We start from the raw sequence: 25,207 nt of genomic DNA on the forward strand, positions 1-25,207 counted from the left end.
AACAACCTACAGAACCTGCTTTACCCTCTATGCCTATAGTTAGGCGGCAGATCACTTGTTCTGGATGTGGGATTAAAGGTCATACCTATATTAAATGCCCTACACGTGTTAAATAGCAAAATTTATGTTGTTTTTGTGGTATTATTCATGCTTAAAAATTGAAGGTTTTTTCATATTTGGTGGGGCCGCCCGACCGGCAGTGACGCCCGCCCGACCGTGAATCACGTTAACTAACTAGTAAAACGTGTGGTGTCTGTGTCAATTCCCGAGCTGATCAGAGTGCTTACGTAATGCACACTGATCAGCTCAGAGGGCTCAGAGACGTGCTCATCAGTGAGCAAAAGCGGCGAGAGTCTGAGCACCAAAACGGAAAGGGAAAGCCAAGACATGGCATAGGAAATCCGGTCGGTAGGCGGACGTTATCGGCTGCGGGGACCACTCGGTTGGAGGGGCATTGATGGGAAAAATACCCCACGGCGAAACAATCCCTGCTGCCACCCACCCTTTCCTTCCACACAGTCGTAGTCCGCGCCAGTGGCGATAGGTTGTATTCGGAAGTTGCGGTCAGTCAAGTCATTGTTTGCCACGAATCTCCTCTTTTTCCAACTTTTGCGAGGGAATGTGCCAATCTCGAATCTCGGGTTTCGTAGACATGGGATGCGCTAAAGATTTGTACACATTAGGGTACCACAAGAATCGATCATGGACCATTGTGTAACGGGCTATTAATACTCTAGGCTCACGGTCATTGCAGTCTATTATATGGGTATGGGTATAATGAATTACAATCAGATTTCTACTTTCAAGACTTGATAAGCAATCTTTTCGCCTGATGTGAAGAACCTAATCTTTGTATACATTCAGCATACCATTAGCCTGTACTGAGGGGTTCATTCAACTTGCCATCGAGCAATTACCAAGTCAATTATGTATGGCCCAGACGTGTGGGTTCGAAACTGGCCGTCCGTGCAGACATTGAAAACGTCAAGAGCGGCCACGCTGCGTGTGCGAGCAGGTCCAAGGACCCACTAGAGACCAACCCCGAGGGGTCACACAACTGAAGATAGCCCTAAGAGCATCTCGGATTAAGGACTAGTCTTCGAGGTTTGTACATCTCTTCTATTCGAAATAATGGTGGGGATTGCTTGCTAGGTTCGTGTCTGATCTTTTTTGGATATTCTTCGCTACCGTGGAAGAACTCCTATTGGGCATTTCACCTTCTAGTATAGCGCCAGATATAAGATCTATGTGTCTAACATATATTAGTCCGCTTGTGGGCTCTCTGATGCAGACGAGAATGAATCATTCGAGGTCGTATGTCAATACTTCCACAGGATATGTACATAGTTCTCTACGTTCCGAACACCAAATGTCTCAACTTCACTACCCGAGAGACTTGATCTTTAAGACTGATTAAGGAAGAACATTTAATGATCATACCGATGTCCTGATTTCAAAATCTACAAGCAAGCTACCTGGGTAGCGCTTAGGTAGTCAGTCATGGCCCGAGTAAATTCATGCCTCAGGTGTCAGTTATCCACCCTAACCCGCTTGGGATAGCTGACTGATTAGATAAGCCATCTCCAAATTCTCGCGGCCTTCCCCTCCATCGGAGATTAGCACTGGCGACGTCGACCAGCAACCTTCATCACCCTGGAAATTGAGTAGCCTGGGATCGCTGAGACTTAATCTCTCCAGACCTCAGACTCCACACCACAATGCCGCTGCGCAAGAGGCCGCAGGCCCCTCCTGCAGCGAAGCCCCGACGGCCCTCGGAGGTACCAAAACTTTTTTTTTGTCAACGGCGCGCGAACCACTGAGCCGTCATGCTGATTTGATTTTCTTTCTCTCGTGATAGGCTGGCCAAAATGCTGCAACCGAACCCCTCAAGAGAAAACGCTCTTCTATCGCCAAGGAATCAACCCAGGCAGAGCCTACTCAAGCCCAGACTCAGACCCAGACCCAAACCGATCAGACCGAAGAACCTGCGTCAAAATACAAGCATAAGGATCCCTTTGATGCGCTACTAGAACCATTCTACTACAACAAATCTCTCACCGATCCCATCGATACCGCGAAGGATAAGTGGAATCTGCTGCCGGCGTTCCTCAAGGTCAAGGGTCTGGTGAAGCAGCACATTGACTCATACAACTACTTTGTCGAAGTGCAGTTGAAGAAGATTGTCGAGTCGAGCTCTACCATTCGCAGCGATGTAGATCACCAATTTTACATCAAATTCACGGATATCTACGTTGGTTCGCCGAGACGTGCAGACGAGACCCAGGATGCTGGAATCGAGTTCCAGTCGGACGTGACTCCCCAGGAGTGCAGACTTCGAGATACTACATACGCCGCGCCGATCTTGGTCGACTTTGAATACGTTCGTGGTCGTCAACGTGTCATTCGTCGAGGTGTCTCAATCGGTCGGATGCCGATTATGTTGCGTAGCTCTAAGTGTGTGCTTGCGAACAAGACACCCGCGCAGATGACAGTTCTCAACGAATGTCCCCTGGACCCTGGTGGTTACTTCGTCGTCAACGGAACAGAGAAGGTTATTCTGGTCCAAGAACAGTTGAGCAAGAACAGAATTATCGTTGAGACGGACCCGAAGAAAGAGATCGTCCAAGCTTCGGTGACTAGGTATGTTTAAGGTTAATTTTCACCAAGACCTGGAGCATCCCCACTGACTCATTGTCTCTAGTTCTTCCAACGAGCGTAAATCGAAGAGTTATATCGTCCTCAAGAAGGATAGGCTCTACGTGAAGCACAACGTCCTGAGCGATGACATTCCGATTGTCGTGTTGCTCAAGGCCATGGGCATTCATACCGACAAGGAGATCCTGCAGCTGGTTGCTGGATCCGACAGTTTGTATCAGGACGACTTTGCCATCAACTTCGAAGAAGCACTGAATCTTGGCATTTACACTCAACAGCAAGCTCTCGACTGGATCGGTTCTCGCATCAAGATCAACCGCAAGACAGGTGCATACCGCCGAACCCACGTGCAAGAGGCCGTCGAAGCTATCGCATCCGTCATTATCTCCCATATTGAGGTCAAGGACATGAACTTCCGGCCAAAGGCAATCTACGTTGCTCACATGGCTCGCCGTGTGTTGATGGCGAAGAATGATCCGGCTCTGGTGGACGACCGTGACTACTTGGGTAACAAACGCCTAGAACTGGCGGGTCAGCTGCTGGCTCTACTGTTCGAGGATCTCTTCAAGAAGTTCTGCTTCGACATCAAGATGAATATTGACAAGGTTCTGAACAAGCGGAATCGGGCAGAACAATTCGACGCTTGGAGTGTCATGAGTATGCACGGCAATCACATCACGCAGGGCATGAACCGTGCTATCTCCACTGGTAACTGGAGCTTGAAGCGTTTCCGCATGGAGCGTGCTGGTGTCACCCACGTTCTCAGTCGGCTGAGTTACATTGCGGCTTTGGGTATGATGACCCGTATTAGCAGTCAGTTCGAGAAGACCCGAAAGGTTTCTGGTCCCCGTGCCCTGCAGCCCTCACAATTCGGTATGCTTTGTCCCGCGGACACGCCCGAAGGTGAAGCCTGTGGTTTGGTCAAAAATTTGGCTCTCATGACACACATCACCACCAACGATGAAGAGGGCCCAGTGCGAAACTTGATTTTTATGCTGGGTGCTGAAGACATCTCGACCGTCAGCGGAATGCAGCTTTATGCTCCTGGCAGCTACACTATCTCTATCAACGGTACGCCAACTGCGTTGACACGACGGCCCAAGTACTTCCTTAACGCCTTCCGCCGACTTCGCCGCATGAGACGAATCTCGGAGTTTGTTAGTATCTACATCAACCACCACCAGCGAGCTGTCCACCTCGCGACTGATGATGGCCGAATTTGCCGACCTCTCATCATTGTTGAAAACGGAAAATCACGGGTCCGACGGCACCATCTGCAGAAACTGCGTGATGGGCGAATGCAGTTTGACGATTTCCTCGCTCAAGGACTGGTTGAGTACCTCGACGTGAATGAGGAGAATGACTCGTACATCGCAATCTACGAGAAAGACATCAACGAGGCTCACACTCATCTCGAAATTGAGCCTTTCACGGTTCTTGGTGCCGTCGCTGGCCTTATTCCCTACCCTCACCATAACCAGTCGCCCCGTAACACCTACCAATGTGCCATGGGTAAACAAGCCATTGGCGCTATCGCTTCGAACCAGTTCCAGCGTATCGACTCTATCCTCTACCTTATGGTCTACCCTCAGAAGCCAATGGTGAAGTCCCGGACAATCGAGTTGGTCAAGTACGACCAGTTGCCCGCCGGTCAGAACGCCACTGTTGCTGTGATGAGTTACTCTGGATACGATATTGAGGATGCCCTGGTCCTAAATAAGGGATCTGTGGATCGCGGATTCGGTCGATGCCAGGTCTATCGCAAATATGTCACAAACCTCAAGAGTTATCCCAACGGCTTGAAGGACCGTCTCAACCCACCGGAGTACGAGAACGATGCCCCGATCCGCAAGCACGCTCTCCTAGAGAGCGATGGTCTCGCTGCAGTGGGTGAAGAAGTCAAGAGCGGCGAGGTCTACATCAACAAGGTCTCTCCCGACGCGGCACACACGAGTGGTCTCGGTAGCGACTCAAGCAAGCCACTCACCTGGAACGCCGCCCCCATGACATACAAGCTCCCCGACCCCGCTTACATTGATAAAGTCATGGTCTCAGCTACCGAGGGCGAGACCCAGCTTCTCAAAGTCTTGACTCGACAAACCCGCCGCCCTGAAGTTGGTGACAAGTTCTCTTCTCGCCACGGCCAGAAGGGTGTCGTGGGTATCATCGCCGACCAGACTGATATGCCCTTCACCGACTCCGGCATCAATCCCGATATTATCATGAACCCCCACGGTTTCCCCTCTCGAATGACAGTCGGGAAGATGTTGGAGCTGGTTGCCGGCAAGGCAGGCGTGCTCTCTGGCCAACACGGATACGGTACATGCTTCGGTGGTAGTCCTGTTCAGGAGATGTCTCAGATTTTGATTGATCACGGCTTTAGCTACGGTGGCAAGGATATGCTCACCTCTGGTATCACGGGCGAGCCACTGCCGTTCTACGTTTTCACTGGCCCCATCTACTACCAGAAGCTCAAGCACATGGTCCAGGACAAGATGCACTCGCGGGCCCGTGGTCCTAAAGCTACACTCACCCGCCAGCCCACTGAAGGTCGTTCGCGTGACGGTGGTCTTCGTCTTGGTGAGATGGAACGTGATTGTTTGATTGCCTACGGAACCAGTCAGCTGCTGCTAGAGCGTCTCATGATCTCATCCGATATCCACGAAGTCGATATTTGCGAGAAGTGTGGCTTCATGGGTTATCTGAATTGGTGCCCTGGCTGCAAGTCGTCTCGTTCGGTCGTGAAGATGTCCATCCCCTACGCAGCTAAGCTTCTGATTCAGGAGCTGATGAGTATGAATGTTGCTGCTCGTCTGAAGCTGGATGATGAGTTCCCCGAGATGAAGGGCCGATAAAGGGTGTATTGCCTGGGCTAAAGAATGGACTGGTGTTTGGAAAAATAATAGATTTAGGGTGCATGGCTTTTCAGGGTGTGAATAGTTCTCTACACGAATGGCATAGCGCGGCGATTTGAATATATGAGCCTAAACAAACTTTGCGTAGATCTTGTAGAGCAGAATACGCACGCAGGTGAGAAAAATTGCATTTTGAAAGACGAAAGTACCCTAGATCAAAACTTTCACAACAATCCAGTAGAATTGCTGAATTCACCAATTTTCGCCGTTGCATTTTTTTTTTTTAAATGTTCACGACCGGTGACTCAAACGCGACATGCTGATACTTGGTAAACTCGATCATTTCCTCCAAAAACTTGTATCTCATATCCAGTGCCTCCGTCAACGACATGGGCATCGGTCCCTTCTTGTCCTTGTTATCCAGGGCCAGACTTGCCATCGTGGCCTTCAAATTTTCATTCGCTCCCTTGACATCGAGCGTCCAGTCCAGTCTTTGCGGTGGAATGTTGGCTGTGGAGATAATCCGGAGATTTGGATCGACCAGGAAGAAGACGAGGGCACGGGTATACCCCTGCTTCGACTTGTCTTTCAGCTCGAAGTGGGTCACGCGATGCTGTACGGTACTGGGGAATATCACCGTTCGGCCGAGAGTGCATTTGATTGACCCTGGGCGCTGGATTGCAGGTTCACCATTCATGAGGCCAAAGACCTGCTTCAGCCAGATGAAGTCGTTCGGGTCATGCTCGATATCTCCAAGGGTCCCGGTTTCGACGATGTTGCGGAACTCCATGACCGGGTCTTCCATGTTCTCGTTGTCGAGGGTGAGGAATGCTGCGGCGCAAATGTGTTCATTCTGTGCTTTGCTATCAGACTTGCTAACTCTAAACGTTTGGAGTTGCAACCTACCATTTGGCCTTCGACGTGCCAATCGGTTTGGAAATAAGGATCTTCCGGGCTAAGATCTACCCCAAGAACACGCGTGATGACCTGCAGACCGCGTTCTTTGTAGTCCCTGTTGAGCGAGACTCCTCGTTCAATGCGGACGGCACTGGGCAAGTCCTCAGGGAGTTTGGTCATCAGACCGGGAGGCACAGCCCAGGGAATGAATATGCCAGCATCGGGCTGGACAACTTTGAAATTCTCCAGTCTCCACTTCTCATATCGCTCATCAAACTCGCTCTGCGCCTCTCTGGGTCTGATTTGTGGCTCCTTGTCAAGAACTGACTGGGGGATGGGATGATATTGAGCCTTGTGGTATTCGATTCTCGCGCGGGAATGCAGCATGTCCTTGAGTGGAGTCATGGTCATATTGAATTGTGGGACCATACAGTTGAACGCGTCCTCAATGACTTTGTAGATGTTGCGATGCTTGACGGGGTGCAGATTGTTGATGTACGAGACAATATGCCAGCGGTCGTCGTCGCCCAGCTCAAAGTCAGATGGCAGGGACTGGAAGTTCCGACTGTACGGCCTGACCTGAATGTCTGATCGTGCTGCTACTCGCCAGGTCATGTCTTCTCGAGTAATGCCCGTCTCTCGAGGTTTGGCAATCACTTCGCCCAGCCCAGCGTGCCGCAATGCTTCATCCAACCCGATAGTATCATTTGGGAGGATGCGAGTTTTGCCGTACACAAGAGGGTATAAAGCCATGGCAAGGAGATCACGTTGCTTTCGAAGGGTTCCCGGCAGGTAGAATTGCAGGTCGGCGTCACTATAATTCAGTACCTCGGTTTCCTTTTTCAATCTCTCGCGCAGTGCTTCGGGAACATTTGTGTCGGACTTGGTCATATCTCCGTTGTATAAGCCGACAGCCTGGCTCATTTCGTAGATCATGGCTTTGAACCTGAGCTCGTCGACGATCCAGTTGGCCATGTTGGGGGTAATGTCGGCATCACTGTTCAATGCGATCTTTTTCCAATCGTCCGCAATGCCAGGATCATAGATCTGGGGGCGAGGGGTGAGAAAGTCAATTAATTTTCCTTTTTTTTTTTTTTTTTTTTTTTTAATAAATGTGTGGCTCTTCTGTTACCTTTTTCCACCATTCAGGAATATCAGTTAACTCTTCCATGATGCTGACCATCCCGATCTCACGAAGTGACTGGACTGGCAATCTGTTTGATAAAGTTAGTTAGCTTACTTCCATGAAAAAGATCGCAGATTTCTTACTCTGTGTATCCGTTCTCAATATCCCTGTCATCCAGGGCCGATGGGAACATGCTCCGACTCTCCACGCCATAAATGTTCTTCTCTACCGGTGCATAGTCCAAAGGGAGGCCATATCCGGGGAGAATCAAGCGGGAATCCTTGTTCCTGCTGGCAGAAAGGAATTCATCCTCGTTGGCACGATGCTGGAACATAACTGCAATTATCACGAAGGACGACTGGAGAGATCTTATGATTAGTGATGCTGTTGATGGGCGGTGATGATAATTCACCTTAATCAAGCAATGTCAAGATCAGACAAAATGTACGCCAAGGAAGAAAACAGCGAGGAAAAATAGATCTGAGCTACAAAGCTGTGAAGGTACACAAAATGTGCCGGCCCAACGAGAATAGTATATGATGATGTACGGCTGTCGTCGCTACCCGCGGCAGTATCCGCCAGTGCTATTACACCTGGCAATGGAGAACACGGAATGCTCTTCCGATTGTTGATGATTAGTAGTGCGGTGTTGGTCATAGTGACCAAACAGTCCGAATTACCATGGAAAGGGACAAGTCAATTGCCAACCAAAGAGCTCATGGCCAATAAGACGGAACAAGTATTTCGCACACGACATACACTGTACAGCAGCTTCAGAGGCTCAGCTGCAGTCCCATTTCTTTTTGACACGACCGTCCCAGGATAGACGGAGGGCATGATATGTCAACATTTCCAAAACTAACCAGCGATCAAATATCCTCAGAGTGAACCGCGGAATCACGATGCGGCATCGTCCAGGTCCAAATACTCCTTAATAATGGACCAGTACCGCTCTGGCTGCGCCCTCATATGGCCAACATGCGGCGTTCCTTGAAATTTCTCGCGACGCACCACCCAACCCGACGCTTCCGACTCAGTCGCATGCTCCTCCACGTCACGCCAATCCACTAGTTCATCCGAGTCAGAATAGATATAGCAACGAGTGAGGACCCCCTTAGCATTGGCGGGTTGCACGAGGCTCGTGTCATTGATCGCTTTGCGGGTGAAGCTGATCGCGTCTGGGGACCCTGTGATTGTCTGGTAGGTCTTGATCAGGACCAGGGTGATCCATAAGGCAACCTTGCCAAGCAGGAGCAGTATCCATAGCTTGGGCAGCGCGTATGAAAAGGCTTTCATAGAGCCGGACATCGTTGCGGTGCCTGGGGCACTGTCTATGATCATTGACGAGATAGGCAATGATTTCCCTGCAGCTTGATGGTAGGCTTTGAGCACATGGGTAGCACTGAAGAGACCGCCATTCGAGAAAAGGTGCATAAAAACGGGATTCTCAGAGGTCACAGAGGCGCGGAGGGCTGCCACCGCTGGTGCAACTCGGGTCCGCTGCGCCTTTGCCGCGGACCCGAAGATGAAGTCATTTGAGGAGCTGCGAATGAATATAATTCGTGCAGAGGGTATCATGCGTCTGTATTCGACGACATACTTGGCGAGTGCCCGGGGTGGGGCCTCCATCCAGAAGGCGATGAAGATCACCGGGCGAGCATCTTGCGTGGTTGTGTCTTCTGGGTCCGCTATGTACACTGAAGGGCCCAGCTTGGTGAAATCCGCCAAGGGATTTGTCCGGGAATTTGTAGCGTCTGCTGCCATGACGGATGCTGTACACGACTGTTTGAAGCTTCTGGGCGTGGGCAGACTGAGAAGGACTCCGAAAATCAGCGGGACCCCTTGAACTATGGACACTTTTGTGATCGCTATCACGCCTAGAGGGGCTCACGCTATCCTCCATCCTGGTCCATAAGCGTGCCTTCTCGCCGCTTACGCCGAGACTCACATGGCGCTACACCATTGGACGGCAATTTGTACCAAAATGGACATTATTACAAGACAGTGGAATGATAACTAACTAGTTCACTAGAAGGCAGAAGGCTTTGTAATAATATTTTGCAAATTTAAGGACCCATCACCCGAAAACGCCTGCTCCTCGCTATGCCAGCGTAAAAATATTTCCCCCAACCACGCATTTAGAGGCTCTCATATCTAGAGATTTTGATCGTACCGTGCAAGGTTGATAGTTCATGAAACATTGCAGTGTGCAAGCAGATTTAGCGCTTGGTGCTCCCGAGGGTGCGGCCGCTAGCCTTGCCCTTCTGGCTGTCAGCTTCGCTCCCGGATGTGGGAGTGGCTGATCCGCCACCATCCTTTCTCTTTCCGCGTAGTGTCTGTCCGATTCCCTGGAACTTGGGCTGATCTTCAGGAACGACCTGCCCATTCTCATCGCGAGGCTTGGCTGGCTTGATCGCGTATCCAAAGAACAGCTGGTTGGGAGGTAGTCGCAGAGGCTGAGGGCCATTGGTTCTTCGGACAGGCGGGGGGTGTTGAGGGTTTGCAGTACCGGGTGTGGGGGTGCTGGCCTTGGGAGTTGGGGCTTTGCTGCCCTTCTTTGCATTCAGACGCTGACCCTCAGATAAGAAATTGGAAGACACAGCCCGTGCGCCAGCAGCAGCTTCAGTTGACTCGGGCGCGATGGCAGCATAGTTAATAGACTGCGCCATGGTTCCCTGATGATGCAGCAGGCCACCTGCAGGAAGCTTGCCTCCACTTATGGCACTGCCTGGTGTGCTAGTCCCACTGGTTCGCTGTGGCTCTTCGTATCCAACTGGAGCGGCGAAGTCAACTTCCAAGTCGGTTTCCAGAACTGAGATCGCATTCTTAGTCCCAGAAGGCTTGGTCTCCAGGACAGCCATCTCATAAACTTGATCATTATAGGAAAAGGTGAACACATCGCCCTTGGTAAGACAGGAGAAGTTCCGGAACGCGTTTTCGAGAACGGCTTTGGGGTCGCTGATGTCAAGGAACGCAGTGGACTGGGCTTGAAGCTTGATGAATTGGCCAGGGGGAAGATCTGTAGACTTAATCTGAAGAAGGTCACCGGGCTCCAAGAGCAAGGTTTGCATGAGCTGTAGGAACGAAACCATTGTCAGTGCTCGTCCAAAGCCAGCAGCCCCGCAATTTCACCGCACTCACCCAGAATGGTAGATAGATCTTGCCCTCCTCAGCGATAAACTCAAGAACACCCGCATGTGTCATTCTCTCCTTGGCACCATTGTGAAGCTCAAACAGCATGGGGTATGTAATGTGAAGGCGAGTAAGTTTGTCCAAAGCACTGGGCGGCATGATCACTTTGCCACCATGGTTCACATTCTCACGCTCGGGACCGGGCAGCATAGCTACAGGATAGCAGCGGTAGTACTCATCGAAGCGACGGGGTGCTGCACCTGGCCGCATCACACCGGCACCGAGGACACCATCCATGGGGTCGTCGGACCAATAGTCGGGTCGAAACTGAAGGTATTATTAGGAGCTCACAAAAGCAGACTCAAATAAATGAAAGAAGGGTTGGAGCTCACCATGACAGAGGAGCTACCTGGACTTGGAGAAGAGTTGAAATTAGGAGCTTGCCAGCGAAAGAAAGGCTGTCGAAGGATAAAGGCCACGATGGAGAGTGTAACTTGCGGAGTTGGGTAACTCCCCGAGAGTGACGCAAGTTCGGTCTGCCAAGATTTTCCGTTCCGACCCCGGATGTGGCAAGCAAATCAGTAGTGTCGCAAGCTCAACAGCTCCAGCTCAACTTGTTCCTCGTTGATAACACTTGTTTTGAGGAATATGGCAAGCTCACATCCTCGCCCTAAACGGGCTGGCGAAGATTTTACTCGCACCCATCACTCCCAAGATGACCTCGAAGGCCCAGAAAGCAAGAAACCCCGATTCGACCTTCGCAACCCCTCCGCGCTAGCGCCCGACACGCTCGACGAAGATCAGTTCCTAGACGCCGACGAGATCGGAAAACGAGGCCAGAAAGTGCGTCGCAAAGCTGTCAACATTGATGGCTACGATTCGGACAGCGAGAATGAGGGGTTCTCCGCACGCATAGAAGAAAAGTCGAAGCGCAAGCGCGAGAAGCATGACGCCGAGGACGACGATATGTTCGCCGAGCTGCAGGAGGACTTTGGGGAGGAAGAAATCGACGCCGACGAGGCAATGCGCAAGAACAAGAAGAATGTCCGTTTCTTGCGAGATGATGAGATTGAGGGTCAAGTTGCATCCTCAAAGAGTGGAAGAGCATTGCATGCGGATTTGAGCAAAGGCGCCGACGAAATCGATCTCGAAGAAGATGAAGAAAGTGGAAGCGACGTTGGAGAGGAGGAGCGCGCCAGGATCGACAACGAATTGGACGAGGAGCTCGGTGCGGGCGCGAAGAAAAAGAACGCACCTTTGCTCGATGCTTTCAACATGAGCGCCGAGCAGGAGGAAGGTCGGTTTGACGACCAGGGCAATTTCGTTCGCAAAGCTGTTGATCCAGATGCCGTGTATGATACTTGGCTGGATGGGGTTTCGAAGAAAGATATCCGAATGGCAAGAGAAGCCGCTGAGAAGCGCGACGAGGAGAGGAAGGAAAAGGATCGCATGAACGACAGTGTTCTGACAGCAGATGCCTTGACAACTATCATCACACATCTTAAGCGTGGTGAGACGATACTGGAAGCTTTGGCTCGATTAGGGAAAGGGCTCCAACGAAAGCCGAAGTGGCAGAACAAGAAGAAAAACAAAAAGAACGATGCTACGGAAGACACCGAAATGACAGATGAGAATCCTGACGAGGCCAACAGGAGGCAGGCGATCGATACCCTGACCGGTGCTGCGGACATCCTCATGGGCCGGGGACAACCTGAAATCTACGACACGGAGCGCGAGCTGTTGACTCGACAATACCGCACTGAGACGGGCGAGAGCTGGGTCGATCCACCAGCTATTTCAGACAACGGCGAAACCGAGCCAGGACCTACGATGTGGGAATTTCGGTGGGCCGATGCTCGCGACGGCGGCGATCCCCATGGCCCTTACGATAGCGCCATGATGGAATCATGGAAAGGTGCTGGCTATTTTGGCGAAGGCGTGGAATTCCGCCGAGTCGGAGATACAGGACCATGGAGTCAAGCAGTGAGCTTTGTGTAAGACTAGATGTATGCGAACAGGGTTTCAAGTCATTTCAGAAAAAAAAGCACAGATATCACCTCAACAAGCGCCAGTCCTATCATACATCATTTGATGTGGCAGAAAAACAAAGAAAGCACCCAAATCCAGTGTAGTTTTGGTTGGACCCGTTCAAGCGACGGCTTCGGTTCATATTAAGCCAGTGAACCACGCGTCGCGGAGAAAAGCTAGTATCCGCATATTATGAAATCTCCATCGCGTCACCGTTGGCAGTAGTAGTGAGGTTGACCACTCCTTGGTCTCCAATGAAGCGTTGCTCGTACTGGTTCACAAACTTGACACTTCGACCTGGGTCGTAGAAAAGCCGGAAGCTGCGTTGGACGTCATCGATGCTGACTTCCTTGGCCTTGCGCTTTTGGCTCAAAAGGTGAGAAGTGGTGATGATGTTGCTCGCATAGCGGAGATTTGATTCCTGGCCGATCTTAGTCAGAAGGGCCAGAGCATCCGGCGAAACATCAATCTCCTCCTCTTGGGCGCGAATAGCCAAGATTTGGCGGATCTCGTCGCCAGAGTATGGCTGGGTGCTGACGATGACTACCCGGTCGAGGAAGTCAAGGGGCAGTCCGTGAGGGGATGTGTACGTAGTACCACGAATCTTAGCCTGGCCGCGGTTGCTGGCCATAATGACGATGGGTGCGAGCTCGGCCTCCAGGGCGCGGTTGATATAGGAGAAGCATTCAATGTCCAGCATGTGGACCTCGTCGATGAACAACACACCGGGAATGATCTCTGCCTTGCCCTCCTCTTTCCACTCTGCCACCTTGGTGTTGATCTGGTCACGAACCTCGCTGCGGATCTCACCAGTGTCGCCAGAGAACAGAGCCAAGAACCCCTGTGACCGTGAGTTGATCACATCAATCTCATGTAGGCTGACAGTGTGAACAATCTCCTTGCGGACCTGCAACTCTCCCTCGGGGCACTGGACAAACTTGGTGTCGGCGCCCATCGCGTCGTAGTCGCGCGAGCGAGCGTATGATCGGCCGAGCTTGGTGATCTTGCCAGACGATTTATCGATGGAGATGACATCACCAGCCATCACACGTTCCTTGGTCATTGAGTCGATCATCTTGGTGCCCATGTCGTAAATCGTTTCCATGTCGGTGGTCTTAATCGTGAGCTTCCCTTGTTTGTTGCCCTACGCCTGTCAGCATGCGCCAGTACATTGACAAGTTCAAAATAAATAAAAAATAAACATACCCCGGTGACGCTACGGTCAATTTGAATCTCCACGACCTCGCCCTCGATGATCTCGCTTTCCTCCTTGATCCGCACTCCGATAGATTTCCGGAAGGCCTGCGTAAGAGCCTCTGTTTTCGACATCTCCATTGAGAAGATCTCCGACGATGCGAGCATTGTGAATGGAACATCGGATCCCAGTGACTGAGCCATACCCATCGCGATTGCAGTCTTGCCAGTGCTAGGGGGTCCAGCAATCAGCACGGCGCGACCCGCGATCTTACCCTCCTTGACCATCTGCAGGATCACTGCCGCAGCTCTCCGGGCCTTCTCTTGGCCCACGAGGCCCTGGGAGGTACCCCGAGGCTGTAGAGAGTCCACATCGACACCGAGACCTCTGATATGCGAATGGGCGGCGATGAGGTTGAGACCTCGGAGCTCCTTGCTATCCGCGACTGTGGAAATTGGCTGTCCGAGGTGAACAAGGTTAGCATGAATAACAGAAGAACAGGATGAAAGATCCTACAGCGGCCATTGTAACTGAGTCTTGGAATATCCGACTCTGAATTGGGGATGGAAGGCTAAGATCAAAAAGCACCAGAGCTCCTCCGAAGAAACAAGAGATCGCCGATCAGGACGGCCACCTTTCTCACCGCCCGGCAGTACATCTCAAAGAACTGATCTTCACCTCACCAGTCGAATGAATCTCAGGTTTCAGCTCCGCGTCTTCACAGTGGATCCGTTGTGACGAGTCGAATCTTGACACTGGCAGAATCTACATTATTGCGCCGGTTTCCGCCAAGTTCAACTGTCCTCTCACCGTAACCTGCATTCTTAAAGACTCGTTTGCGTTGTGTTCGTCCAGCGCACCATCCTCCTACCGATAAGCATCGTCAGCCTGTCTGGGATCCTAGAGGCTTGAGGAAATCATTTCCTATTGACCCAGGAGCTTCTGTTGGCTGCCAAGTGAAACCATGAAGGCTATGACGTGCCCTCCGTGACCAGCTCAGTATCCAAAACACCATGGATATTGCCACAACAAATCAACCTCCTTCAATTTCTACCACTGGACCACAAGCCTCTTCAGTAGACCCTCGGTTGGGTCGTGCTACTCAGAGGCCGTCCGTCGTCACGCCACGCCCTCCTGTCCCTTCGCAGACGCCGACCCCGGCGGATATCCCAAGCGCGTCGCGTATCTTCGAGCCTATCGAACAACCGGTGGATCGAACACAGAACACAGATGTCTCAGATCGGCGCGGTGAATTCGGGCGACCCCTCGACCAGTATGGTCCCACCGTCGATTATAATCATATGGTGCCAATCCTCTTGCGATTTACGGAGCTTGCCGCCATCAAAGGACTCAAGGAGGAGGAGAAGGCGGTCTTACAGGATGAAAGTGCTTCCATCAGACGACGCCTAGATAAGGCCAAAGCAAAAGACATGTTCCCTGCTTTCATCGAAAACATACAGGCCGAAGAAGCAGCCTCTCGATGCAAAATAGGGAAGCTTCAACAAGAAATCGAAGAGAATGAAAAGACGCGGCAAACTATGGCCGAGTCTCTTCGTGGATTTCTGTGTCGAACACCGCTACCTATATCTGCTACGAGTTCTACACCGGCCTCAGCGCCCATTGGCGCCCCAGACAACGAGAAGATTGCGAAACTGGAAGCTGAGAATAAGGAGATCAAGGCTGAACTGCGGGAGCTCAAAGAATTGATCCTGCAAAGAAACTCTCAAACTCCTACCGGGATGGAGGTTCAACTGTTGAAACTCGAGAACTCCGTTAACAGCCAGTCCATGAGTAATCATGGCACAAGCAAGAGACTTCGAAAACTCGAGGAATGGAAAGAGGGAGTGGAAACCGGAGATATCAAACCATATACACTTGCCCTCGAGGGGGGCTCGTCTCAGGCTCCAGATCTGGAACCATTACGGCGAGACGTGAAGGAGGCTTATGGGAAAGCTGCTGAAGCGCGGGCAAGAGCTCAAGCGTTGGGTGACAGCGTTTTGATTCTCCAACGGGATTTCAAGTTGCTTAAAAACACCCTTGATGGAACCATACTTTCTCAGCGAGAACTTGAGAATACGCTGAAATCCATGGGACCTTCTATCGAGCAAGCGTCAGATGTTACGCACAGGCTGGAGACTATTGAAAGGGAGCGCCTTGAGCTCAAGGGTGCAATCGCCACTGCCAGCGAGGCCAAGGCCAAAATTCAAGACCTGGACACGCGATATACGGCATTGACCGACAGGTACAACGGCAAGATAGCCCATCTGGAGTCTGAAGTTCGACAGTTGGGAGCAAGTGACAAAGCGACCACGACCAACGAACCTTCTCAACATGCAGGGGCCCTTTGGAGTGTCAAGGACAGCATCGAGAAGGTGGAAAGCGGTCAACGTTCACTGTGGAACAATGTCAACAAACTGATCCTTGACATACCTCAGTTCCATGAATCTTCTAAGGAAGTACAGAAGTGCCTCTCTAAGACCGACTCGCTGGTGACTGCCGTTCGATCTTTGGAACTCCGATATTCCAACATCAACTCTGAACGTCTGGTGAAAAACATGGCCGCCGCAATGATGGAGATGTATCCCTCTGTGCCACAAATTCAAGAGCAAGTTAATCAGCTCCGGGCCTATTGTAACAAGGAGCTCGCTGCGCTCAAGGAATCTACCCAGAATTTCGACCTCGTATCCTTGGATTTCAAGATGAATCAGCTCCGCGAAGAAGTTATCAAGAAGCTATCTCATGTTCAGACCAACCTTTCGGCTCAAGGCAAAGCTCTCAGCGAGCAACTTGAAGAGACCTGGGACTTGAAAAACAAATTTCAGACGCAATCTGACGCTTTCTCAGAACTCGGTGAATCTATTCCACAGGCCCTTCAACAAGTAGAGAGCGTGACTGAGCTTTCAACGAAGCTGCAAGCATTGTCTGAAGACCTTACAACCCTGAGAGATACTCTGGGGGGTCTGAGCGTCTCAGAGACGATGACTGGACTCTCAAAGCAGCTTGAAACGTTATCTGATAGTGTTGATTCCCTCCGTTCAAGGCAAAGTGCTCAAGCGGAGGTGGAGAAAAACTCTGATATCACGGAAAAGCTCACTGGCTTGGCTGCGAACTACCAACTTCTTGAAACCAGGCTGAAGACGCAGGAGGAAACCGACTGGCAGGGGGTGGATGAACTCAAGTCTGGCCATCAAAGTCTCCTGGAAGAGCTCAAAGCTGTGAAAATGAGATTGGAAAGTCAAACTGGGAAAGAGAAGATGAACGAGCTCTCTGGGCGACTCAAAACTCTTTCTGGCGACTTGCAATCTTTACAAACCAAGTTCGACAAGGAGTTAGCGTCACTGAAAGTCCGCGTGGATAGCTTCGGGCACGGCGAGGAATTGAGCCGTCTCAAGAGTGAGTTGCTTGGCCGGATTGAGAAATTCCAGGCGGCAGTTCAGTCTGGTTTGAACCGCAATCCTGCGACTGGAGACGACGCGACCAACGGTATCTCCGGCTCCGTTGGCGATCATTATCGAATCCTTGGCAGTGCAGCTCAAAATCAGACCGAACGTGGGCATATTCAAAATAGGTTCTCCATCTCACGTCCCGCGGGCGATGGACCAACCACGACAGCTGAATCGTCAGGGCCCTTCTTTGACGCTGTCTCAGAGCGAGTCAATGATAGTTGGGGGGATCAATCGAGCTATCTGGGTGCCAGTCCACCGTCTTACTCAGAAGACAACCCGGAAACATCTGCGGCCGGAACAGGAGATAGACCAATGGAGTTACGGATCTCGGAGCACGACAATGGTCATCTCGAAAGCCGATCGGGGAACAATCGCGCTCATCAAGGAAGTCCCTCGGATGTTTTGTCTTCTTCAAATGATTCGGTTGATCAGCTCTCTCCCAAACGCGCGACGACTGAGGTCCCCATGGCCCGTCGGATCGCCGAGAACGAGAACGGGCAGTCCGAGAACGGGCCTCCTAGGAAACGGCCCCGTCAAGGAACATTCTCGGATGATGGGCGTCGCCCGCGGCCCGCAGGTCCTGGTCGCTTCACCAACGGCACTGGGTCCTCGGCTTCCTCCGACATGGCAATATCAAAGAAGGCAAGAAAAAAACAAGAGAAAAGGGAGAGGAAGGAGCAGAGGAAAAGACAGAACCTCCCCCACTGATTTTATATTCGTTTTTCCTGTCTCGAAGATTCTATCGCATTACTAACTGGTCGCATATACCCACCTTATTTCATGTTGTATCATTTATGAGAACCACATTGTAGTAGATATCCTTTAATCACTATGTTCTTTCTCTATGATCTATGGTACATCGTACACGTAGCACTAGGACGGTCCTAGGAATTTAAGCACCGCTGCACGCACTGTTAGAGCTCCGTGGTAACAATTGGGAATGAGAGTCAAAATTACCTTGTCGGAAGGCCTCCGGGTTCTCGGAAATGAGCCAATGCCCAGCATCCACATCTGCAATCTGAGCATTCGGGAAGAATTTCTTGATCGCTGGGATGGTCTCGTCAGAGACATATCGGGATTTGGTGCCTCGGACGAAAAGCGTAGGTCCCTCATATTGCTTGCCGTCTGCTTCGGAGAAGGGGAAATCCGCCATGTTATCCAGCGAGTCTCCGATGATCGACAGTGGCACGCGGAATTTGAACGTATTGTCCTCCTCCGAGCGGACGAGGTTGGTCAGAAGGAATTGCCGAATCGGAAGAGACTAGGTGCTATTTTAGCAAAGGAAGACGTCCAGGAATTCGTGACACGAATGCTTCATACCTCCTCGTATTCCTGGAGGATGTTGTTGGCGTCTGATTGCTTGGAAACCTTCGCCTGTTCCACGTGCTGCATGCCGCGGACATACTTGGGGAAGTCGCTCTTCAGGGCAGCGTTGACAGGCGCATTGTCAACGGGAATCAGGCCCGAAACACGCTCGGGCGAGCGAAGTGCCACTGTCATTGCAGCTTTGGCACCCCTGGTCAAAGTCAGTGTCGGGGCATGATAGGAAATTGGGTATTGGCGACATCTCGTTTAGGTAGATGTTAAAGGAAGACTTACATGGAGTGGCCAATTAGAACGCATTTGTCGAGCTTCTGTTGGTCGATGAATTCTTGGACATCCTCAGCCATGACACTGTAGTTGTGCTCTGGCGCATGAAAGGACTGTCCATGATTGCGTAGGTCCTGAAAGAAGACCGATCAGCCAGGCCAATTCTCGGTGATATCATTTCCAGGGAAGCACTCGGACATACAAGGTTGTAAATGCGGCACTTCAAGTCTCTGGCCAGTGCTCTATCTATATATTAGCAAGTAGTTCTTCCTCGGCGGGTCTATCACGGACATACTTGCTAATGCTGCGGTTGTTCTGCTTGGACCCGAACAATCCATGCAGGAACAGAATTGGATCCCGGGTCGCGGCCTGGTCATTCTCGGGGCCATAGACCTGATAAGCAAGTTCAGTGCGGGATACTCTCGCCGTTGAGAATGCACGAAGCCCTATTGAGCCTCGCACAGATGCTCGAGCAAATAGCATAATGTAAATGGCGATGTTCAATGTTTATCGGAGGACGGAGAGCGGAGGCCGTGGATATTCTCGCGATCGGGAAACCAGGCCGAGCTGACTAAGGGCTCCGATCGGCCCTCTATCCATCTACAAGATGAGATAGTACCGCAGATACGATTTCTTTTCTCCATGGTGAAATTCCGTTCATAATCTAGAGCAAAGATAAAATAGCTACGTTATTGTCTATTGCGTATGTCTCGATGTTCTGTGTGTCAGGGTCTAAGGGAGACCCCATGGAATGAGCCCGTGTTTGACGAGATCAAGATATATCTTAGGCCATGAATGAGCGAGGATTGCTCCCAGAGCAATATTTAAGCTTGGTCTGCGCCATACTTGCGGACAATGCAGACCTGAAATATCTGCCAATATCACCCGGTACGCATTCATTCTCCGCGAGTAAATCTTCATGCATCCTGCCTGATCCATATCTCTATTTGCTGCTGGACTTTGTGAAGCCTGAAAATGCCAAGACTCCGCGGGACCAGGATTCGAAGGATCGCGGCCTGTGCATTGGAGGAGAAATAATGAGGGACCTGCGGGATGACATCGACGATGACAAATGCTGTTACAGAACTATAAAAACATGTCCAAGTCGAAGACCTGGAAAGTGACCATAATCATCCCTTTCACTTCAGAATGTCTAACCAGGTGCAACCGTACACAATCGCAGTGCCCGTTGCAGATTTGCAGGATCTCAAGCAGCGCCTTCATCTGGCCAAATTTGCATCTCAGCTTGAGTCACCGGAGCAAGACTCGTGGGAATTTGGTGTGCCGACCAGCGAAGTTCAGCGACTTGTGAAATACTGGAAAGAGGGCTTCGATTGGCGAAAGGCAGAATCTCATCTAAATGAACTACCGCAGTTTCATACTGACATTGAAGTTGATGGATTTGGGGTATTAGATATCCACTGTGAATGATCTCTGAAGTTTGGGTGATCTGATATCATGCTAATGCTGTCCACTACAGTTGTTCACCAGACCAGTCCTGTCAAGGGTGCTATTCCCCTTCTATTTAGTCATGGATGTAAGATACAGCTCACTCTGCATATGCCGCAGGTGCTAATTTAACACCAGGGCCTGGATCATTCGTCGAAGTGACGAAGCTTCTGTCGAAGCTTAAAGGTGAGGATGGACATCCCGCATTCCATGTCGTGGCCCCATCGCTTCCAAACTTTGGATTCTCATCTGGAGTGACTCGTCGCGGATTCGGCCTGGGCCAGTACGCTGAGGCTCTGCATAAGCTTATGCTTAAGCTGGGCTATAATCAATACGGTAAGTTTCTTGTGTAAGTTTTCCATTGATTCAACTGATACTTATGTCGTTTGCTGTAGTCACGCAAGGTGGAGACTGGGGCTTTTGGATCACACGAAGTATTGGCCTTCTTTACCCCGAGCACTGCAAAGCCTCCCATGTCAACATGATCGTGGCTCGGCCACCTCGATGGAGTACTAGCCCTTTCCTCGCTTTACAACATGCTTTCACGCCTTACACTACTCGAGAGCGGGAGGGACGCAAGCGATCCGAATGGTTCGATCGGGAAGGCTACGGATACAATACGCTCCAAAGCACCAAGCCGCAAACGATTGGTGCTGCACTTGCAGACAGCCCAGTCGCTTTGTTAACCTGGATTTACGAAAAGCTCCACGATTGGACGGATTCCTACCCCTGGACCGATGACGAGATTTTGACTTGGGTCTCGATCTACTGGTTCTCCAAAGCGGGACCAGATGCAAGTGTGCGCATTTATTATGAAGCTCTGCATGCCGAATCAGCCTCCGGAATCACGTATGATCAATTGAGGTCTTACATTCCTGATGTAAAGCTTGGTTTGGTTCACCTTCCACGGGAAATTTCGGTTGTTCCAGCCACATGGGCGGCGGCGTTGGGTCCGGTTATACGGCAGAGTGAGCATAGTCGTGGGGGTCATTTCGCAGCATGGGAAGTTCCGAATGCTATTATTGAGGATCTCTGGGCAATGTTTAGTGAGGGAGGTCCTTGTCATGGAGTGATACCTAACAGGGATGGGCATTGAGTAAAATTTTGGTTTGTTAGCCAGCAATGAAACAAAGTTCAATGAACGATGGTGATTTATTCTTTTCAGTGCTCTTGTATCAAGCTTCTTAACTTTCTGGAAAATTGACTTCATATCCGTAGATACTAAAGGTGCTACCGTAGTAACAAACCCCCCTAGTATTCCAGCATCCATTTGGGTCATCCAAGATAAAAAAGTATGCAACTGGGCATAACCTTATATAGACAGTGGAATATTCCAGTACGTCGGGATCTCCAGGATTTGCGACCAGGCTCCAATGGTGACGCTAATTCAGCCCGAGTGTCTAAACTCCTTTGAGAAGGAGCCTCTAGAATGCCCAGAAGAGCCTTGCATAACCCTGTATCTCCATCTTTGCTGAGACGATGCCGTGTCTGCCGAGTCCTAGAACGTAGATTCGGCAGTGGTAGGCTGGGAGCAGTGGTGGCTGTTGATATTGACTACGGTAACAGAGAGCCGGCCCAGAATCCCTGCTTTCGAGCCCACTCAAGGGCGCAGCCACATATCATAATCTGATTCTCTATTGCATATCTTATTGTGACTCGGACCTGTCATAGCGTGGGGGTTGGACCCGCCGGGCCGATGGGAGGCGATGTCAAAAAGCGCATACAATACGACAACGGTCCGTCCATAACACCCCTGCACACCACGGTAGAGACTCCGCTTCCATTAGGAAATTTAGTTGCAGTAAAGCCCGGCTAATATGTCGCCCTCGGGGCTCAAACGACACAAACGTGTTGCTTATATTGAACAAGTTACTCGATGCAAGTAAATAGCTTTCAATTGGGATCTTACCGTATCCGTGGCCCTACTCACTCATTGTAGATACAAAGGATAATTGAATTAAATACAGCGCTATAAAATATCCCTGTTTAATCATCAAGGTTCATCCTAGAGACATGGCTACCAAAGTTGATAGTACAGTAGCGGGGCAGATCGACACAGCAGAAAGATCTGCAATGGGACAACTAAACTCGGATCGCGAGTGATCATAGTGTAGCTAGACTGATCTCGCCCTGGGGAGCCCGGGGGGACGATCGCGGAAGACAGGATCGATTCCGGACGTGTAACAGCATCTTCTGTTATCCACCGCCATGCAATTGAGTGAGAAAAGTTGAGAAACCTGAGATCCATAAAACATGGGGTGCGATCTAGGTATCATATTGACAATATTTGTATCGGACTGGTCGTCTTCGGTTGCGCACGGCTGAACCTGCCGAGCCCGGCCACATTTACGCTTTTGAGGACTTGCAGTAGATATATCGCTATACAGAGCCATGATTGGCTCCGGTAAGCCCGAGATGCGATGCATAAAGGGCGCCGTGGCCGCCGTCGGCATTTGGCTGAAATGTGGGGTTGTGAACACCCTAAGGCTCATGCGACTTATCGATCGTCCTGGGGAGATCTTGTTGTTTACCCGGAAATGTATCTTGTGTTAAAAGTTTCTTCTGAATAGCTCTATTGGCCCCTTGCGGGATCTATTCTATAGGATTTTCCGGAGGAACAGGGTCTGACCGTTGGGTAGGCGCGCTCCTTGCATTCATGACTCGACATCACGACATTGAGCAGGATGCTTTGATTGCAGCCATTTCGAGCTCAATGCTGCTTTTCGATCGGGAAATACCATTGCCACAAGAAAATGATTGTTCTCTATCAACTGATGCATCCTTTGCGCGATAAATGCGCAATAAATTGCCGTGCAGCAAGATAACGAAGTCTGCGGGCGCATGATGTGATATGTCCAAGAGCCGCGGCCGAAAGGTCCCACAGCCTTCGTTGGTGACATGATGCTGGGGACAAGATAACTATTCCACGGTCAAAGCACACAAAATCAGGTAAAAAGGCGATACTGTGGGCTTTAATTGATCTTGAGCTCTCCCTTGAAAAGTTTGTCTCACTTCTCCGTCTTCCGATCGACGTACAATTGGTGGATTGGTGGCTTTTGCGAGCCCACCCATACTATTCTCCTGATATGACAGATCTAGAGAACAACAACAGCCTTTCACCCCCACCTTTTCTTCCTCTCTAAAGGCACCTTATTTATACTAAGCTTAAACCAATTCCAAATCTCGCGGATGATTCCAAATCATTTCACCCGTGTTTGCCCCTCCTCTGCTTCCCCCGCCGCCTGTCATGTCGTCGTCTCAGCAATCCTCCGGTCACACGTGGACTGAGGGTGATTTTGAACATCCTAATGAGAAAATTCGCCACTCGTTGATCGTGGCGCTCGTTTTTGCATTCACGTTGCCCACGGTCGCTGTTGGCCTGCGACTTCTGGCTCGAAGGATGACTGGGAGCAGGCTGTTCCTGGACGATTATTTGATTCTTGTTGCTTTGGTACGGCTTATAGTATTGTATCTATACGGAAAAAAGCCACTAATTTGGTTTCATGGCAGCTTTTCAAATATGGATGTTCGACCGGCGTTGTCATTTGTGAGTGAAGTAATTGCTCCGGCGAAAGCTGAAGATGGTACTGACAGAATGGAAAGTGCTTTACAATGGCCTCGGCTCTCATATCGAGACAGTTCCAAAAGAGAATGTTGAACGTTTCTTCAAGGTACACCAGCACTCGGCCGCACGAGGTATACCGCAGTGAATCTAACTTTCGACAGATCGGCTGGGCGAACCCATTCGTCTACACTGCCAATGTGATGTTCATCAAACTGTCAATCCTGGCTCTGTATCGGCGATTGTTCGCCATCAAGTATATGCTGTTTGGCGTCTATTTCATGGGCATGGTAGTCATTCTCTGGACTGTGAGCATCTGGGTCGCTGCTACTCTCAACTGCATCCCTGTGCCCAGGTTCTGGGATCGATCAATTGAAGGCGCCTGCATTGATCCCGACACGTTTTATTATGCCACGCAGATTCCTAACATCGTCTCTGACGTAATTCTCCTGCTTATGCCACAGGGAGTTGTTTGGTCTCTCCCAGTCGCCAAGTCCCAGAAGATGCTTTTGTCCTGCGTATTCATGGTTGGCGGATTGTAAGTTTTCCTGCGTTTGAATGGCGCCATTGAGTACGTGTGCCAATGATTTTTGTAGGGCTTTGATTTTCGACATCGTTCGATTGGTGGCTATGCTTCGCCTGACCCAGCAGGGTGATGACATTACTTGTAAGTGATTCAGAAAACCCGGAATGCCTGTGTATACTGACGATTCTGGCAATACGTATAGACTACCAAATGCCGGTTGTCATGTGGACCTGCACCGAGGCCGGTGTAGGTATCATCGCCGCATGCCTGCCAAATCTGCGACCACTGTTCAAGACTGGAAGCCGCAGTTTCTGGTCCCAGCTCCGATCTTTCAGCCACGGATCTTCAAAGGCGCATTTGAACAGCGATATCTCGGGTACGACAAACTCGAGTGGAAACAGGAGTTTCCAAAAGGGACCTGTCGATTCCTGCGTCGCCGAGGAAGGTATTGAGGTTCATCGGTACAGCAGTATTATTGGAGAATCCGAAAAGTAAGACTTTAAAAGGGGTCTAGAGTGTCGCCAACGAGGTGATGGCAATGCAGAGCACTATGAGAGATGGTATGATATTCAGAACTGGAAAACATGGCCGGCGTTTCTTTCGTTCGTTTCTTCCGAGATACTCCCTTTAGCAATACTGTTTTAATTTCGCTATAAATTTCGTTAGTTAGTTCACATATACTATTGTCCACGCTCACTTCAGTTGGCATTCCCTGCGCAGGCCATATGGAGTGCTTTACTCCTGCT

The 25,207-nt window shown here is 50.5% G+C and overlaps 10 protein-coding genes across 10 annotated transcripts; 5 read left to right on the top strand and 5 right to left on the bottom strand.

Annotated features, from left to right (window-relative positions):
- Positions 1–1,718: 1,718 nt before the first annotated feature.
- Positions 1,719–5,510, top strand: N7458_011104 (DNA-directed RNA polymerase III core subunit RET1; the record flags this gene model as incomplete). The annotated part of the gene is made up of 3 exons (XM_056914486.1): positions 1,719–1,778; positions 1,859–2,640; positions 2,702–5,510. 3 exons carry the CDS (start codon positions 1,719–1,721, stop codon positions 5,508–5,510), a joined length of 3,651 nt encoding a protein of 1,216 aa, XP_056763335.1.
- A 283-nt stretch (positions 5,511–5,793) lies between these two features.
- On the bottom strand, positions 5,794–7,867 carry N7458_011105 (DUF4246 domain-containing protein; the record flags this gene model as incomplete). The annotated part of the gene is made up of 4 exons (XM_056914487.1): positions 5,794–6,363; positions 6,417–7,454; positions 7,540–7,621; positions 7,677–7,867. The coding sequence occupies 4 exons, from the start codon at positions 7,865–7,867 to the stop codon at positions 5,794–5,796; spliced, it is 1,881 nt and encodes a 626-aa protein (XP_056763336.1).
- Positions 7,868–8,430: 563 nt separating this feature from the next.
- Positions 8,431–9,297, bottom strand: N7458_011106 (TMEM53 family protein; the record flags this gene model as incomplete). The annotated part of the gene is made up of 1 exon (XM_056914488.1): positions 8,431–9,297. One exon carries the CDS (start codon positions 9,295–9,297, stop codon positions 8,431–8,433), a length of 867 nt encoding a protein of 288 aa, XP_056763337.1.
- Positions 9,298–9,752: 455 nt separating this feature from the next.
- N7458_011107 (polyubiquitin-binding protein UFD1) lies at positions 9,753–11,060 on the bottom strand (the record flags this gene model as incomplete). The annotated part of the gene is made up of 3 exons (XM_056914489.1): positions 9,753–10,607; positions 10,675–10,992; positions 11,058–11,060. 3 exons carry the CDS (start codon positions 11,058–11,060, stop codon positions 9,753–9,755), a joined length of 1,176 nt encoding a protein of 391 aa, XP_056763338.1.
- A 253-nt stretch (positions 11,061–11,313) lies between these two features.
- Positions 11,314–12,663, top strand: N7458_011108 (GYF domain-containing protein; the record flags this gene model as incomplete). The annotated part of the gene is made up of 1 exon (XM_056914490.1): positions 11,314–12,663. One exon carries the CDS (start codon positions 11,314–11,316, stop codon positions 12,661–12,663), a length of 1,350 nt encoding a protein of 449 aa, XP_056763339.1.
- A 220-nt stretch (positions 12,664–12,883) lies between these two features.
- On the bottom strand, positions 12,884–14,413 carry rvb2 (RuvB family ATP-dependent DNA helicase reptin; the record flags this gene model as incomplete). Its single annotated transcript, XM_056914491.1, has 3 exons — positions 12,884–13,837; positions 13,900–14,346; positions 14,405–14,413. 3 exons carry the CDS (start codon positions 14,411–14,413, stop codon positions 12,884–12,886), a joined length of 1,410 nt encoding a protein of 469 aa, XP_056763340.1.
- A 488-nt stretch (positions 14,414–14,901) lies between these two features.
- On the top strand, positions 14,902–18,042 carry N7458_011110 (uncharacterized protein; the record flags this gene model as incomplete). Its single annotated transcript, XM_056914492.1, has 1 exon — positions 14,902–18,042. One exon carries the CDS (start codon positions 14,902–14,904, stop codon positions 18,040–18,042), a length of 3,141 nt encoding a protein of 1,046 aa, XP_056763341.1.
- Positions 18,043–18,207: 165 nt separating this feature from the next.
- On the bottom strand, positions 18,208–19,407 carry N7458_011111 (uncharacterized protein; the record flags this gene model as incomplete). Its single annotated transcript, XM_056914493.1, has 6 exons — positions 18,208–18,236; positions 18,292–18,595; positions 18,655–18,850; positions 18,934–19,058; positions 19,127–19,166; positions 19,220–19,407. The coding sequence occupies 6 exons, from the start codon at positions 19,405–19,407 to the stop codon at positions 18,208–18,210; spliced, it is 882 nt and encodes a 293-aa protein (XP_056763342.1).
- A 666-nt stretch (positions 19,408–20,073) lies between these two features.
- N7458_011112 (epoxide hydrolase family protein) lies at positions 20,074–21,469 on the top strand (the record flags this gene model as incomplete). The annotated part of the gene is made up of 4 exons (XM_056914494.1): positions 20,074–20,347; positions 20,405–20,461; positions 20,512–20,709; positions 20,769–21,469. The coding sequence occupies 4 exons, from the start codon at positions 20,074–20,076 to the stop codon at positions 21,467–21,469; spliced, it is 1,230 nt and encodes a 409-aa protein (XP_056763343.1).
- Positions 21,470–23,620: 2,151 nt separating this feature from the next.
- N7458_011113 (putative integral membrane protein Pth11-like) lies at positions 23,621–24,956 on the top strand (the record flags this gene model as incomplete). The annotated part of the gene is made up of 6 exons (XM_056914495.1): positions 23,621–23,824; positions 23,884–23,920; positions 23,977–24,044; positions 24,100–24,473; positions 24,532–24,602; positions 24,664–24,956. 6 exons carry the CDS (start codon positions 23,621–23,623, stop codon positions 24,954–24,956), a joined length of 1,047 nt encoding a protein of 348 aa, XP_056763344.1.
- Positions 24,957–25,207: the final 251 nt, after the last annotated feature.

Source organism: Penicillium daleae (genome assembly GCF_028827525.1).
Source record: "Penicillium daleae strain IBT 16125 chromosome Unknown utg000008l_segment0_segment0, whole genome shotgun sequence".
NCBI lineage: Eukaryota > Fungi > Ascomycota > Eurotiomycetes > Eurotiales > Aspergillaceae > Penicillium > Penicillium daleae.